This window comes from Sparus aurata, chromosome 14, assembly GCF_900880675.1.
Source record: "Sparus aurata chromosome 14, fSpaAur1.1, whole genome shotgun sequence".
Classification (NCBI taxonomy): domain Eukaryota; kingdom Metazoa; phylum Chordata; class Actinopteri; order Spariformes; family Sparidae; genus Sparus; species Sparus aurata.
The window spans coordinates 10,897,527-10,913,906 of record NC_044200.1 but is presented as its reverse complement, the minus strand read 5'-3'; the positions used below and the strand labels follow the sequence as shown (position 1 = coordinate 10,913,906).

General features: G+C 42.5%; 2 protein-coding genes across 2 annotated transcripts; one reads left to right on the top strand and one right to left on the bottom strand.

Moving 5' to 3' along the window:
- Positions 1-1,102: 1,102 nt before the first annotated feature.
- On the top strand, positions 1,103-1,909 carry LOC115595672 (achaete-scute homolog 4-like). Its single transcript, XM_030440416.1, has 2 exons — positions 1,103-1,237; positions 1,316-1,909. The coding sequence occupies exon 2, from the start codon at positions 1,326-1,328 to the stop codon at positions 1,845-1,847; it is 522 nt and encodes a 173-aa protein (XP_030296276.1). The 5' UTR covers positions 1,103-1,237; positions 1,316-1,325; the 3' UTR covers positions 1,848-1,909.
- A 3,800-nt stretch (positions 1,910-5,709) lies between these two features.
- LOC115595250 (suppressor APC domain-containing protein 1) lies at positions 5,710-9,126 on the bottom strand. The gene is made up of 4 exons (XM_030439452.1): positions 8,891-9,126; positions 6,475-6,645; positions 6,072-6,227; positions 5,710-5,866 (listed from the first exon to the last, which is right to left on the bottom strand). Exons 1-4 carry the CDS (start codon positions 8,987-8,989, stop codon positions 5,777-5,779), a joined length of 516 nt encoding a protein of 171 aa, XP_030295312.1. The 5' UTR covers positions 8,990-9,126; the 3' UTR covers positions 5,710-5,776.
- Positions 9,127-16,380: the final 7,254 nt, after the last annotated feature.

Here is a 16,380-nt window from a genome sequence, read left to right as displayed (position 1 = left end):
AGAGGACCTTTGCTGCATGTCACACCCCCTCTCTCTCCCATTTCCTGTCTATCCACTGTCAAATAAAGGTGTCTATGCCTGAAAAAAATCTTTGGAAAAAATAAAATGAATAATAATAATAATAATTTGACGGCTTCACCTCTTTTTTGTCATGTAGTATGAAAAAAAGATAAACATTACTTAAAAACATGAAATGAATAGTCACAATAACATGACTGATAAATAATATTTTCCATTTTGACTATATGATTGATTCATTATGTATATTTTAGACATGTTACAACCGTCCCTGACATGTGTTACAACCGTCCCTATACACTGGGACGGTTGTAACAGTGGAGAGACTATATTAAAATCAATTTTGCAACCTGTACATATTTCATAAAACCACTTGAATACATTATTTCAGCATTTGACAGATTGAAGTTTATAATAAAAACAAATTGGTTATTCCAATGTAAATGTTTTTTGATGTGTTGCAAAAAATTGCAAAAAGTGTTACAACTGTCCCTGGTCTCCCTATAACAAACGTTAAAACTTCCCTAAAAAAAAGTCAACAGAATGTGAAGGAAAAACAGCTTTGTTTAGCATGCTAACCAGCTGTGTTGCATTACAAAGCCTGTTTAGCATGCTTACCAGCTGTGTTACATTACAAAGCATGTTTAGCATGCTAACCAGCTAGCCCCCTGTCCATCCTGGTCCAAATCTCCTGTCCTAGCAGTGTGTACACCAACATTTCCTTGATGCGAAATGTTGGACTGCTAGCTGGACGGCTAACTGAGCTAACTAGCTAATGGCAGCTGCAGTTGACAGTAGTTAGTTGTTACTCTTGTGATATGCTGCCCCCTACTTGAGTCCGCCACTGTTGTTATAGGTAAATTAAATATATCATTTATTAAAATCATATCAATCAAGTCCGTTATCATAAGCCCTTGAAGTCTGGCTCACAGTAATATTCATGATAAGAATCCCCTCACAGTGTCGACGGAAGGAACATTATGTAAACAATTTTATCTTGATGAGAGAGATACGGCTGCCTCTCCGCCCAGGATCACACCCACCGTCCCTACAACCTCAAAAACCCAGTGAACAAGCTGTCACACAGATTGACTAAGTCCCGGACAGGAGGTGTTTACTTTGAAAAGATCCCAGTCTGTAGTTCTAATCACAAAGTGGCGAGATTTAAAAGGAGACCCCTGCGCAAAACACGAGATGATCGAGAGGAAGCTCTGACAAGGTGAGTTTCGTCATATGGAGCAACATTAATTGCAGATAGTGTTCAATCTAAATGTTTTACCATTTTTTTTATTCATAGAGAGGCGTTAATGGAGCATGTTTCATATGTCCCCACGCTTGCTCTCCACGGCCTCTCCATGGATAACACCGGAGCGCACTATAAGGATGCGCTCCGACTCGGACTGCCCTTCCACCTGGACGCCGCATACCTCGATCCCGTGCACGGCCAGAGGTTACCGTACACACGGTTCTCCTATTTCCCCTTTCACGGAGCCCTCGGCGTGTGCGATTACTCCTTTGAGCCTGCGTTCATCCGCAAAAGGAACGAACGGGAGCGGCACCGAGTGCGCTGCGTAAACGAAGGCTACGCGCGGCTCAGAGAGCATCTGCCGCAGGAGCTGGAAGACAAACGACTCAGCAAGGTGGAGACACTGCGGGCGGCTATTGACTATATCAAACACCTGCAGCGCCTGCTGGACTTGAACGCGTCCGGGATGGAGGTGTCACTCGGAGACGCGCTTAACCGTGCGCCGCTGCAGCAGAGGACAGAGTTCAGCAGTGATGGAGAGTCCAAGACTGGCCTCTGCGACAGTGGGGGGAGAGTTTACTAGCTCTCACTTTCGTTCTATGTGATTACTCTACATTAAGTTTGTAAAGAAAGTAAAACATACACACTGACACTATATCCACTGTCTGATTCGATTCTTTGACCACCAATATCTTTTCAAACAAAGAAAATAATTGTGATTATTTTCTGGTTGTTGAGCACATCCTCTCATTACAGTAAAAGGTTTAGTGTCAGTCCATCCAATTCCTCTGAACTTGACAACCTCATCATCCAATGTTCTAATATACTGAATAATCTCCAATGGCTTCCAAAGGTACAAGATTGTGATTGTAATAATACGAATGAGACTGTAATTGTAACCAAAATCATGTCTTTAAATGGACAGCTTGTTATATTCTCTCATATCCTTCAAATGCTTGCTCCAAATGTATAGTGTTGAGAGAAGTATTAGGAGTAAAAGTAGCAAAACTGTGCCGGGAAAGTAGTAGAAAGTATAAGAGTTTGATCAGCAAAATATATAAGTCTCACAAGTAAACTCATCGTGCAGTTAAATGTTCCCTGACAGTGCTTTAGATCTTTAAAGGTCCTATTTGTGAGAGCAGTTTTTGTTTGAGTCTCATTGTCAACTCATCAGGTAGGGCACTATGAGACTCAAAAAACAGCTTTTCTTACAAGGACCTTTAATGACAAGCTCTTATACTTCACATACTATAGGGTAGTTACATCTACAGCAATGCATATCAGGGGTTTAAAACTGTTTATTGCTTTGGACATGAAAAATTGTGATAGTAAAAAAAACAAGTGGCCTCACCATTCTCTCAGCAAAGGTAGTCAAGTAAATGTATTTAGCTAATTCCACCACTGCACGTAGAATCATGTTTGCTTCACTGACACAAAATGTGTCAAAAGGCCACAGTTCACACATTGTTTTGCTGAACCTTTTTAATCCACACACCTTCATTATGGTGTTGTCTTATTGCTGTAAAATCAAAAAACCCACTAAGGGAACAAGATGAAGATGGGCCTTTTGTTCTTTGACCTGTAGCAGGAGAAGCACATCTCCAGTACTGTTATCTAAATGTAAAGCAGCCATTTAATCCTGTTATTAATTGCAGCTGTGATTTTCCTGCCGTGACATATCACCAGTGATGGAATGCATCAAGTACTTTTGTTCTTCTTTCTCAGAGAAAAATCTGACATTAGTTAATAGTTAATAGTTACTTAACAGATTCAGACAAATACTACAACATATAAATCAATTTATACATAACTTTCATTATTGTAGATTGAGCATATAAAGTAACTGAAATTAGCCCAAACAAGTGATGTCCTCATGAATGCATCAATAATATACTCCAGTAGTATATATTACTGATGGGCAAAAAGAGTAATTAGATTAATTAAGTAATCAGTAGATAATGATGACTAACAACTAACAACTTAGTATTACAGTATGTATTACTATACTTGGAGGGAGTACTCCAAAGGAGTAACTAATGATTAAGTGATCAGTAATTCATGAATCCACCTGATAACTACTCAGTATTATGTTTCACATTACTTTAAGGCTCACTAAAAGAGTAACCAATGATTAAGTAATCAGTAATTAATCAATCTACCTGGTAACTACTCAGTATTATGTTTCACATTACTTTAAGGCTCACTAAAAGAGTAACTAATGATTAAGTAATCAGTAATTAATCAATCTACCTGGTAACTACTCAGTATCATGTATCATTTTATTTATGGGGGCAAACTAATGATTAAGTAATCAGTAATTAATGAATCTTCCCTTCATGCCATACTGTGTTTTGTTTAGTTACAGCCAGTGGAAGTGAGCATTATATTGACAGGTACGGAAAGCACAGAATTGACATCTCAAACCTCAAGTTGTTCATTCTCTTGTTGTTTATTAGTTACCTGAATGCCCCTTGACGACCACCTACTTACTGCACTATCTGAGGGCTCACAGGAAGTTTTCCTCTCCTAATATCTTAAGGAATGCATTTATCAGGGAGCCCTCAGCCCCGCAAGAGGATCCTCCGAAAAGCACCTCCTCCCCTCCTCCTTATTTGTGTGTTTACACTTCCCACCTCCGCCGACCTGCACGGAAACAGCTCGCAATCTGCGAAATTCACCAATACCGAAACCACAAATTTCAGGGGGGAAAAGGCGAACATGATATTGTATACAAGTAAAAGGGGTTTGGTGGGACCAGCAGAGTGCAGCTTAAGTGAACCGTGCTGCTATGGAAGAATGGCATTGACAACCACAAAAGCATGACATACCCATAACAAAATGTGTTTGGCTGAATTAGACCCAATAATTAGCCAAGTGCTGGTACCCCCGGGCTTGATGGTTCAGTGGCACTCTGAAGATAGAGAACATGAAGCTACTTAAATGAAAGCCTCTGCCAAGATGGATGTTTTCTTTCCTGATTCTAATCTGATCCCAGCACGGATTCCTTGCAAGCGTTTTCTCTAATTTACAGGAAAAGCTGTTGTTGATGCACAGGTGTGCTCTAATAGAAAAATACAGTGATGTTCGTCACGTTTTCTGGTTCATTCCAATTTATTTGTGGAGTTACATCACAGGTGGTCAAAATGTTTCTCCAAACAACTGCACTAAGCCTTGTTATCTCAGACCAGCAGATACAACAGAACACCCGTATTGTGCATGCTCTCTTCTATCCAGCTTATTCACCTTTTTTTTGTGACGACTGCAAGCCGCAGAGACACAGGGCCACCATGGCCCTCGGAGTAAACACAAACTTCCAGACAATTACTCCAACATAGACTTTGTGGGGACCAAGAAACGAAACTGATCTGACTCAGGACGCGAAGCATAAAAGAAAACGAAAACATGCTGGAAGAATAAAGTAGAATAATCAAGCAATGAGTGCAATGACGAAGACAAACTAAAATGACATGACCAGACAACATGTGTACGGGTGTCAGACAGGTATCTTGTGAACAAGAGATACCAAAAGGTTGCTGACTGAATGGCTACAGATTTGTGCAGCGCAGGAGGGAGAGTTCCTGCAAACACGCACGATGACTCGGCGAGATAAAGTTTATCAGCTGAAGTCAGATCAGTGCGGGACCACCGTGAGAGGCTGCAGCGACGTGCCGAGACAGAGAGCCCACATTCAGAGACGGAAGCGGAACAACTGTGGGCAACAGGACACACAGTGATGCAGGAGTGTCCCCTGCATGCTGCAGGAAAATACTGTTGCACTTCAGCTTAAAAGTTTTAAAAATGTTCATCAGCTTATCTTGCATTTGAGATTTTTATAATGATGTACATTTTGCATCTCAGCACTGCTAGTGGCTACCATACAAATAGTCATTTAACCTGTGGCATGTTGATTTAAGAGTTGAATAATGCTGTTTTTCATCAAATCTGTAATAAGCCAATGACATTTTCATTTTCCTAAGGGAATCCATGGAAATGAACATGTCTTATAAACCGATCAGATGTTTTGAATGTAAACCTCTAGTTAAACAGAGGGGAGAGAAAAGAATCATAAAGATGCATTAAATGGAAATACCTGAGCTGATTTCTGCCACACAGATTATTCTGCATTGTCAGGTGTTTCTTTTCTTTTGTCTACCCTTGCACCTCTTTCAAAGATATACTGTACTGGAAAGCAGACAAACTTCGATAAACTAAAATCCGATATTATCATGACTATCAGTATTACCTCCACAGGAAATAAGGTTAAGACAGCCGGTGCTAATGGGAATTTACTCCATGGCACATAATGACAGCAGGGATTGGCTTTAATAAATTCAGTTACTGACTCATGACAGTAATGACATGTAAGTGACACATCAGTCAGGTTAGTCAACTAATAAGCACAACCAGATTGTTTTGAAGAGAAAACAGAAGACATCGACGCATCTTTTACTGCCATTTATTCATTTAAATACATATTTACAAGCGGACTAAAGTCAGCAATCGTGTAGTCAATCAATGGGTCTGCAGTTCATCCAGCTGTTCGAGGAGAGCGCCTTTCTCCAGCTCTAACATGGAGATCCGCCGATTCTTGTCACTCACCTCCTGTCAAAGGAGAAAAAAAAAATCTAAATTACCATTATCATATCACATAGGCACAAACAGAGTCATCTATCAAGAGTTGTGGACAATGTAAACAAAAGCATCCCCTGTTTGAGTCGAGAGGAAGACAATCATTCCTGTAGAACCGTTCCAAAATAAATCAAGGCAAAGTAGGAATGTTAAGGAACTACATGTTCTGTTTTCTTACCCGAGTCAGTACTGTGTTGTGCCATCGGAGGTCGCTGTCTGCCACCCCCTCAGGTAGAGAAGGGATGCTGCCGCTGGTGACATTGGGCTCGCTCATCACTGAGCCCAGGGAGCCGTTCACCCGCTGGATGAGAGACCTGAGGAGGCAGGAACGAGCCTGCGGAGACACAGAAATATGGCCGTTTAGCCATCAGCTAATAATTGTCAAAGGCTATTGTTAATTCTTCATCATTTAGACTTTTCTTAAACTATGTTTCTCAACCTGTCCCACCTGCATCCACGACAAGCAAGTCTTTGTTACCTAAAGGTGGGTATTTGGATGCATAAGTGCCACAGCTAGACAGCCTATTAGTTTGTGTTCAATGCACCATATGTATTGAATTATGTACTGTAAAGCTCTGTACCTCCGCTGTCCCTTCCAGGCTGCAGCAGACCCCACTTTGGGCTTCGATGCTGTCCTGCCTGGCCCTGTTCTCCTCCAGCCTCTGGAGGTACCAGAGACGCGTCTTCTCCAGGATCTCCAGCCCGGACCACAGAGCATCCTTCTCCTTCTCTAGATCCTTCATACGCTTAATCTGAGATGGGAAGAACACATCTCCATCAGGTTCATGTAAAAGGACAACACATTGAATTTTAGGTTGTGATTTTATAGCCTAAACTGGAGTTCTCCTCCATGGTTGTCATGCAGGAACACCTTTGTGACCTGATACCGAGATCAGAAATCATAAATGTGATGGCTGAAGCAGAAAAGTGCCCACAAATATGATGTTCAGGTTCAGTGGGTATATGCGTGTGTTGACCAGGGGGCTGACAAACAGGCTGGATCATCAACCGCAAACCACAAACCGCCAACCACCGGCCTGATGTAAAGCAGCGTGATCGGCCTGTTGTCTTCCAGAGGCCCCCAAGGCTTTGTTTACCACGAGCGGAGCCAATCTACAGAGCAGCAGGAGGCCTTTAGTTCTATTGTCTACACTCAGTTGGATGACATGCACGTTAAATGGGCTCCAGCAGAGCTAACAGCGCTGCAACAGCACGGAGATCATAATATACGACGGCGATCATCCACCTACGGTGTCATGAGGTCAGGAGGCAGTCAGCAACAAGATGGATCAGAAACCTGTGACACTGATGTTTCAATGACTAATTCTAGCAGTTTGAGTAATCAAATTATATATCATTCATTAAGAAAACTCCACTGATTTGTATCACGCCACCCGAAAACGTACTGCCTCTTGTTTTGCGTCCGCTCGACAGCTGACTTTGTGATGACGTACAGCTAATAATACGATTCACACTCAGTGGAAAGTCGGTTATATTTTGCGCTTGGCAGGAAGCTGCGAGGGTCAGACCTGACATGTGGGAATGTGTCAGGGGGGTGACTGCAGCCGCGCTACCTCCAAAACAACACTCGGACACGGAGCGAAGAGTTTAGGAAAGACTGACTGAGAACACAGCAGCTCTGCAAGCATTTCAGTCAGATGTCCAGTGTGAGAAAGCAAAGTCGAATTCACGTACACCATGGATAGGTTGCCAGTTCATCGCTTTGGCTGACATTAGGAGAAAAACAACCGTTCACACCCACAGGCAGTTGAGAGACAACAATCAACCTAACCTGCATGTCTCTGGACTGTGGGAGGAAGCCGGAGCGCCCAGAGGGAACCTCAGACAAGGGGAGAACATACAAGTTACAAGCACTACGAGCAAAGGCCCCAGGGGGAATGAAAGCCATGACCTTCTGGTGCTAACAACTGTGCCACACATGACAGGATCCACAAAATATCCAAAAGTCCCCTTTCTTTGTGGTGCCTGTTACATTTTTTAGTGGGGAGTGGTTTGATGCCAAAAGTCATGGTTGTTGTCAATTAACTTCTTGCACTCCTTCCATGTAATACATCACCAAGCAAGAATTCAGGAACTGCTTTAACTGATGTCATCTAACATTTAACCATAATAGAGATATATGTGTAAATATGCTCAGTGGCCACTTTATCAGGTACACCTGTACAATTAAGGAAGTCCAATACAAGTGCTCTGCCATGAAGTCTTCTTTTATCATGCCCATGTTTTTTACACTGTTATAGAGGTGTGTTTCTTTTTTTTTCTTAATCTGATCGCCAAAATATTTTGATTAAGAATGTATCTACTGTATGTGAGTAAAAAGTACAATATTTGCCTTCAAATTGCAGTGAAGCGAAAGTATAAAGTACTCAAATAAAGTACAAATATCTCAAAACTCCACTTTAGTACATTTACTTAGTTACATTCCATCACTGCCAGCACAAAAAAACTCCTTTAATGACCTAAATAATGACCATAAAATTGAATTTACACGACTTCGATCAATATCACCACATATGTTTGATATGAACATGTATATGTTGTGTGTAAACCTGTTTTTTTGTTTATCTTCTAGTATCACCTTAAAATCAAACATTCAGTGTTTGAAAAATGGTGCAAAATGACCAACAATAGACACTTGAATCATTCCTTCCCCTCTCCGGAGGAGTGGGAAAGGTCACACCATGTGCCTTGTGCCAAACTGGTGACACTTACCCAGACTTGACAAGCGGTAAATGCTTAACTTTAGGCAATGAGTCACACTTGGGAAGAGACCACTTTGTCTGCCTTGACAGAAAACGTACAGTTAGGATGTCCTACAGTCATGTTGTGCCGAAAACTGGGAAACAAAACGCATGTAGGTATGAGTATGCACGGCAGCTGATAAGAATTTACAAACACACTTATGACGGGACTGATTAGGATCAAACACACACACACATACACACAAACACGCACAAACACCAACTCCCTCCTCACCCATAGATAGAAGCGTAGGGCGTCCAGGCTGTAGAGGTTGGTCCTGAGGGGGATGATCACCACGGTGTAGGAGCCAGAGCCGGAGGGACGATAGGCCATGGAGAGGAGATCAGTCACTACTACCAGTGCCCCATACAGCTGGCCGGACAACAAACAACAAAACACAGCTAGCTCTCCACCGGCTGACTCAGAATAATACCAGAGAGAGAATGAGAGGGTGTGTGTGTGTGTGTGTGTGTGTGAGGGAGAGAGAGAGAGAGAGAAGGCAGGAGTGGAAAAAAAGCAGCACGATACACAGGCACAGACAGCATGGTGCCCCCAGGGCAAGGTAATGAAAAATTCCACATGTCACTGCCATGACTGGTTAATCGACATCCAGTGACACTGAGTGAAAGAGAGAGAGAGAGAGAGATGGGGTGGATGAGAGGTGAAACTGGCAGAACAGGAGCAAAAACAACAATGAGAAGGGCAGGAAACGTGAAGGTGGAGGTGTGGATGCAGGAGGATACAGGTGCGATCAGCCTCTAAAAACCTTGTTCGTCCTAAATCTCAGCTGCACAAGCAGGATAGCGTCGGCCTCACACACTTTTGATCGTGTTTCTCTGCTCAGAGTACTGGAAGAATTTTTCTTTGGATCATGTCAGCCTGCAGCTGAAGTGTAAACATGACGCTCCTCTGCCGCTGCTGCTGAATGAAATGTGATTTTGGGTTTCAGGTGAGCACTCTGTTCCGACATGCTCCCAGGAATGTGACATAACCTGGAGAGGCTCCGTGCCAGCACAGGGGCGTGGAGGACTGTATAGCTGTTATAGGACAAACAAGCAGAGCAGTCGGACAGAGTTCCAGCGGGAGAACTGAGGGATCCGTGCACAGCGACATGAACGATGTTACTATGAGCGCTCAGCTGTTCAGCTGGTCAATGCCAGCACAGAAAATCAGTAACACATGATTTATATTACCGCCTTGGGGCCAAACTGGCTGCATGGAAATCAACAATAAGCAATGGGGGGAGGATGTTTAGTGCACTGTGATTTATGTGATTGTTTTTTTTTTACATTTTTGACATTTCATTGTATTCTTTTTGGCTTTTATGTGTTCTGTTTTTACAGTTATGTACATTGTAAGTGTTTTTTTTTGTAAAGATGATGAATAAATAAAGTTTATTTCATTATGATGTATTTTCATGATTCCTAATTAAATTTATAATACTTATTTTGCAAGCTGATTCGAGTTAAAACAAGTGAATATCTTTAATTAAAAAATGTTCTCGATTATTAGAAAAATGTGCTTACATGTGCATAAAAGTACTCATAATGCAGAAAGGTTGCCATGTATTTTTTTTTTTTTATTCAATATTATTCAATTGTTAATAGTGATGCATCTATGTATAAGCAAGTAATTTAATATTTGTGGTTGAGGAGCAGCTATAATAACAATATTAGACACTTTAAAAGCCAAGTCCAGTGAAATCAGGTTCAAGGGTCACAAGAATGTCTCAGGGGTCATGAGGTGATTTATGAGGTAGAAAAGAAGGTCTGTTACAATTTCAACAGTGCAGTATGTAATCATTTAAAATCAACTAAAAGTATAGTTTCATACAGTTTTGACGTTGGGATTTGTCTACAAACTGTTGCAAAGTTACAGACTGAAGTTAGCATGCTAACGGGCTAGCCCCGGGACGTCCGTGCAAACACCAACACTACCCTGGTGCTCCAAGCTTCCCAGTCTGGACCACCAGATGCACGAAAATAATGAGCTAACTAGCTAACGGCAGCTACAGGTGGTGGTTACTGTGGTGATACGCTGCCACCTGCTTGTTTAGAGTATACATGTGACAGGTGGTCAATTCTTACATATGGCAACTTTAATAAAACAAACTAAAGGTTTTTGGAGTTGTCTGTGATCTTTATGCTTTATATGTGAAATGTTTTTTTTCCTTTTAAGCTCTCAAACATTTTTTTTCAATGAAACCATCTGATGATTTTAGAGGATAAATATCACTGCTAACAACTCAAGGGCCCCAACATTTCTTTTCTTTTTAAGTTGCCAGAAACCAACTTTGTCCAACACAGGGGCAAAGACAAATAAATCAATAAGAAGTAGAATAAAAAAAAAATAGAAATGATTTTAAAAAAAAGCAAAGAGATGAAAAAACTGAATCCGTCATCTTTAGATTACAATAATGTTGCACGTGTAAAAAAAAAAAAAAAAAGCTTAATTATTAATAATTTATTCACATATTTAGTAAATATTTACAATAAGACAAGTGCATACTACTAACAGTGTCTTCTTACGTACTGTCATTGCGTTCTTACTCATCTCCTCCCTCCACTGGCTTAATCCTTAAACTGAATCAGTTAGTAGATGGTAATACATTCTGTCCAGTTAAACAACAAGTCCTTAAATAGATCTATTTGCAATTCTGAACACAAAGTCAGTCTTTCCATTACATCCATATTCCATGTCGTATTTAAACTTTTTTAATTCTTGGTACCTCCAGATGGAGCCATTTCCCAGTCAACGTTTGTCTCTGGCTTCCTACCATTCTCCACAAAAAGGTCAAAGTTCAGGGAATTCTTGAACTATGCGACAGAGGTTAGCCCCATTAGAGCCACACAATCTCCAGCAACTTCTTTCAAGACCTCAGCATTGGCAATCATTTTAAAAAAAAAAAATCATATTATGCTTCCATTAAAATTCACATCATGTTAAGCTTTGAGATGTCTTCAGCTGGAACGTACAGATGTCCTCCCAATTTATAACATTCCCCTTTTACCCCCTTCATTATTCACTCATCTTGTTCTTGGAGACATTATTCTGAACATCTTTAACATGATACTGTATTGTATTTCTGGAAATCAAGACCGAAAAAATTCAGAATTTCAGACATCAAATTCTCTCTTGTGAGTCCTACAACTTCAACGGGATCTAAAATGCACCGGTGCTCTGAAGCTCTCACCACACTGCTGAGAGGCAATTTACATACATTCAGTACATATTGTATTTTGGTTTGCACAGAGGGTGTGACTGAGTCTGTTCCTCCTGACAGCAGACATCTTGACAGACCTCCCTGTCTGACGCCGTCACCTCGGGGCCCTCCCACGGATCCCACCCACTGAATCATCACACGGCTGTACAGAAAAACCCAAGAAACACAATGTGGGATATCTTTTCTATTTGACTTGAAGCTTTGATTGTCTTTACATGTAACTGCATGGTCACCCTCTGTCTCCCTGAACTGTCTTTCTTGCTTCCTGGCTGCAGCCCTGCTTGATCACCAGCAGAGAGCACCACAAGCACACACGGCCTGCTGGAGCTGTGGATCCTGCTGAGCGCTGACATTTTGTGACTCCTCATGATGTCCTCAGCAGAGCGGGAGTTTGCGGCTCTTATGGAAAGCACTAGGTGGCGCAGCACAATGAAGCCTGCAGAGAACAGAACGTTCCTCAAATGTGTGTCAACTGTTTTTTCAACCTGCGCCCTGTGCTGTAATGTGCTTTTGTAAGGCTGGGCTCACCAAAGGAAAAAGGAAAATGACCTACTTTAGACCGTTAACATAATTATTCTACCATTTCAACGCAGGAGAGGGCCCTGTGAAATCACTTTTAGGCAACATGTCTTTACAGTACATACTGTAGGTATTCCCTGTATCTAAAAAAAAACTGCATTTCTGTAGTATTCTCATGTCAGGTGAGGAGCTGAGGCCAGTCAGCCCTGAAGCTTCAGCAGTTGGATCAAAACATGGGATTAAGCTGCTACACAGGCATGACTCTGTGTACTCCAGCATCTCTGAGGGGCCTGCAGGGAACCCATGACCCCCCCTGTGTTACATCATGAGACACATGATTCTCCCCAGAATGAAGCCTAAAGCTCGACATGAGCTCATGTTCACATGAACATGATGTGTTTTCCACTGTGACTTCTTATTTTCAGCCTCCTGTAGCGCTCTGGGAGTTAACACCGAGGTAAAGAGCGAATTCGAGATAACAATACAACCAGAGGCCTCTGAAAAGCAAGAAGTCAGCTCCTTTCTTGCAGTTTTGCTGTTATCACACAGATGCAGCATGCCAGATCATGATGAGATTCTACTGTGGGCCCCCTGAGGGGGAAGTCCATTTTATCAGACATGAGAGTGTAAAAATATGTGAATACAGGCTACATTTCACACATGTATTCACACCACTGGGTTGTTGAGATGCACACACACACACACACACACACACACACACACAAACACACACACACACACACACACACACACACCAGTGACCCACTTTCCCTCTACACTGACTCTTACAGTCACTACTACTACTTTGTGGCCGAGAGTGGGCCCCTAGTTGCTTCCTGTCTCACTCCCTCGTACGCACACACGTACACTTTCACACACACATATTTGTTGAGGCTCTCTCGCTGTCACTGCTGCTTTCGTACACACTTATGAAACCACTCAGAGTGAAAATGGACGCACACACACGAGCAGCCAGAGGGGTGGTGTGCAAAAAGTGTGTGGCGAGGCTCAGCCAGGCAGGATTGAGCCGTTTTCCCGGGCGCTCCCTTCGCCTCGGCGGCCCACGCCAGCACCGGTCACTCAGGGCTCACTGTTCCAGATCATAGCTGCAAAGGAATCTGATCCAAATATGTAACCCCCAGCCCCACACACACCCAGTTCAGTCAGGACTGAAAGAGCTGCATCTCTTCGCACCCTCATTAGAGTGTGACACTCTGCCTCTTGTCCTGAGAACCAAATCAGAGCAACAGATTGTGGGAAATGCACAAATGAGACAAGTGAGCAACACTGAAGGTGTTCATGCCAAAGATACTAAAGTACGTTATGCTACGGTAACATTTTTTCATAAATACAGCAACTGAAAGCTCAAATTGAGATGGCAACGTGGCAACACATCTGATGGTTTGAGAGCTGATAAGCAGATTTATTTATTTGGGTTTTTGTTTTTTTTTTGTTTTTTACCTTTCATGATTTTTACATCTTTTCTAAAGACATGCTAGGTAGTTTGAGAGATAGTCTAGATCTCTGAGAGATTAAAATCTTGGATTACGAGGCAAAATGTCTCAAGCTGCCCACAACTCTCAGGCTTATGCAAATTGATTCATTTTAAGGGGTCAGATGCAAAACTTGTTAGGAACATTTGGTCTATACTGGCCTACAAAGGCTGACCTAACTACCCTTATTATGAAACTGAGACAAATGGCTTCAAAGATTTTCCACTGTCTTTAATCATTTGTTATTTTTTTCAGTTATTTTTCAAAGGTCTTCCTCCAGAGAAAGTAAACTGAACTTCATATTTACAATTGGTGGCATGTCCCTCTCAAACAGGAGCATGTGAGGACTTCGAGTATGAGGGCCACTGTTGCATACCTTAACCCAGCTGGCCACGTCACCATTAATACCGTGGGCCCCCAACACAGGGACTCCAACAAGAAGCCAAACAAGTCTCCCCTTACCTCACCCTTTATCGCTCTTTCCCAGTGGTAGAAAGTAACTAAGGACAATGACTCAAATACTGCTTTTCTTTTCTTGAATTGCGGCAAACATTTTGAGCTTTTTGCAGCTGGACGAAACAACAGAGCAGTACTGACACTCAGTTAAGTGAAGGATCTAAATACTTCCTCCACCACTGCTCTTTTTAAAGACATGTCTCGTCACCCGGGGGGGTTTTCTGCTCAAACCCAGACAGGCTTCGCTGCTCAACATCAGAAAAACCTGGCAACAGATATATTGTCATGGTTGGGTGAAAAGTTGGTATCCCCATTTGATCAGTTTACCTAGAAAGGAGAACCAGCCACAGCTTGATCGCGCCACTTTATAAAAAAAAAAACAGCCAACCTTGCTCAAAAGAGATCTAAATCCACAAATGCCAAACAGATACAGCTGATTGTTGGCAGATACTCTATCTGATAGTAACAGGTGTTGGACATACGTATCAGATTTTTCGTGTAAAAAAGAAAAGGAATGTAACACAGGAGGGGTTTCTGCTCAACATCCTTAGAGTTTAAGACAACAACATTCGGATCATTGGTTGCAGGCCAGGTAACAGTCACACACACGATCACTCAATCCCTCATTCATTTATCCTCCCATCCAGCCGGTCACACACACACAGACTCACAAATATGTTCCATGCCCTTCTCCTTCTCCCTCTCCCGCAAACGCGCACATATTGTCACGCTCATGCGCAGCCCAATACGCCAAGGCCGCTGCCAGATGCAAACCAGATGTTCCCCCAGATGCAGATATGGGAAAACACATCAGCTGAAGCACACCACCTTTTCACCTCAGCTGGATGGAGCAGAAACAGATGCTGGACGCAGCTTTCCCGGAGTTATGAATGGCAGATACAGTAAAAAAAAAAAAAAATGTACAGTTAAATCGCATTGAAATTAAGTGTACAAATAATATCAGGGGAGAAAGTGGAATTTGCTGCATTTTGAGGGGAAAAATGTTACATAATGTTTCACTTTTCAGAGATTTCTTTCTGTCTTTAGTTTTGACATTGAACTCGCCTCAAAGTCACCCCAGCAAAAGCCAAACAAGAGCACCCCCCCCCCCCCAAGACACAAATGCAGGGACGAAAACAAAGGATCGATTTACACCCGCCTCGCCACGCCCCACCCTTCAACCCCTCCTCCTCCCCACGCCCACAGACACACACCACAAAAAGAACAATATTTGATAGAGCGCGATGTTATCACCTCAAAACACAAGACGTGCTTTACATTTACAGACAAGTCCACTCGTGCGCAGACTCAGACCACTCGGGCCACCACTACTCTAAGGAAATAAATCCGAGACCCCAATCTATACGTTACACCAGTAACCCCCCCCTCGGCCAGCCCCTGAGGACCCCCCTCCAAAAAACAAACACAGTGAATCAGGATCTCCTTGGGCACATTTCATCTTAAACCCGTTCACCCTGACATGCTAGCTCCCCTGGTGAACCCCAGACAATATCCAGCTGCCAGCGAGCTGCCTCGCACTCCCTGCACCCCAAATTTCTGCAGACCTTAACCCAGAATACACACATACACACACACACACACGTATGAAATCAGAGTACGGCTCATTCCTCATCCTTCCCCCACAAACCCCACCTGTGGCCTCCACAGCTGGGCGAACTCTGCGATGGAAACCCCACCTCCTTACGTACGGAGGTTGTGACGGGTCCACTGCCATTTCTAATTCCTCTGTTTACCTCAGTACTCCCCCGCCACCTCCACTGAGTACAAAGATCCAAATTTAGTTTACACCCCACACATTGCTTGCATTTGAAGATAAGACAACGCAGACTCAGCTGCATTGTGTACACAAGCCTGGATGATAAGTTGCTCCCAGCACAGTACTAACAGTAGCAGTTTATAGCAGTGAGATTGGAGGTCAAACAATAACTACGTTAGACAAATGCTGTTAGTAAAGCACCATAGTGGTTTACTAACAGCATTGTTTAGCTGCTACGCACTTAAATACAGTCATT

Bases quoted from the DNA above. Each gene is read 5' to 3' on its own strand.
- LOC115595672 (XM_030440416.1), top strand. From the start codon at position 1,326: ATGGAGCATGTTTCATATGTCCCCACGCTTGCTCTCCACGGCCTCTCC.
- LOC115595250 (XM_030439452.1), bottom strand. From the start codon at position 8,989: ATGGCCTATCGTCCCTCCGGCTCTGGCTCCTACACCGTGGTGATCATC. The intron at 6,228-6,474 runs GTACAGAGCTTT...GTGTCTCCGCAG, and splicing joins GCCTGGAAGGGACAGCGGAG to GCTCGTTCCTGCCTCCTCAG. The intron at 5,867-6,071 runs GTAAGAAAACAG...CTCCTTTGACAG, and splicing joins ACAACACAGTACTGACTCGG to GAGGTGAGTGACAAGAATCG.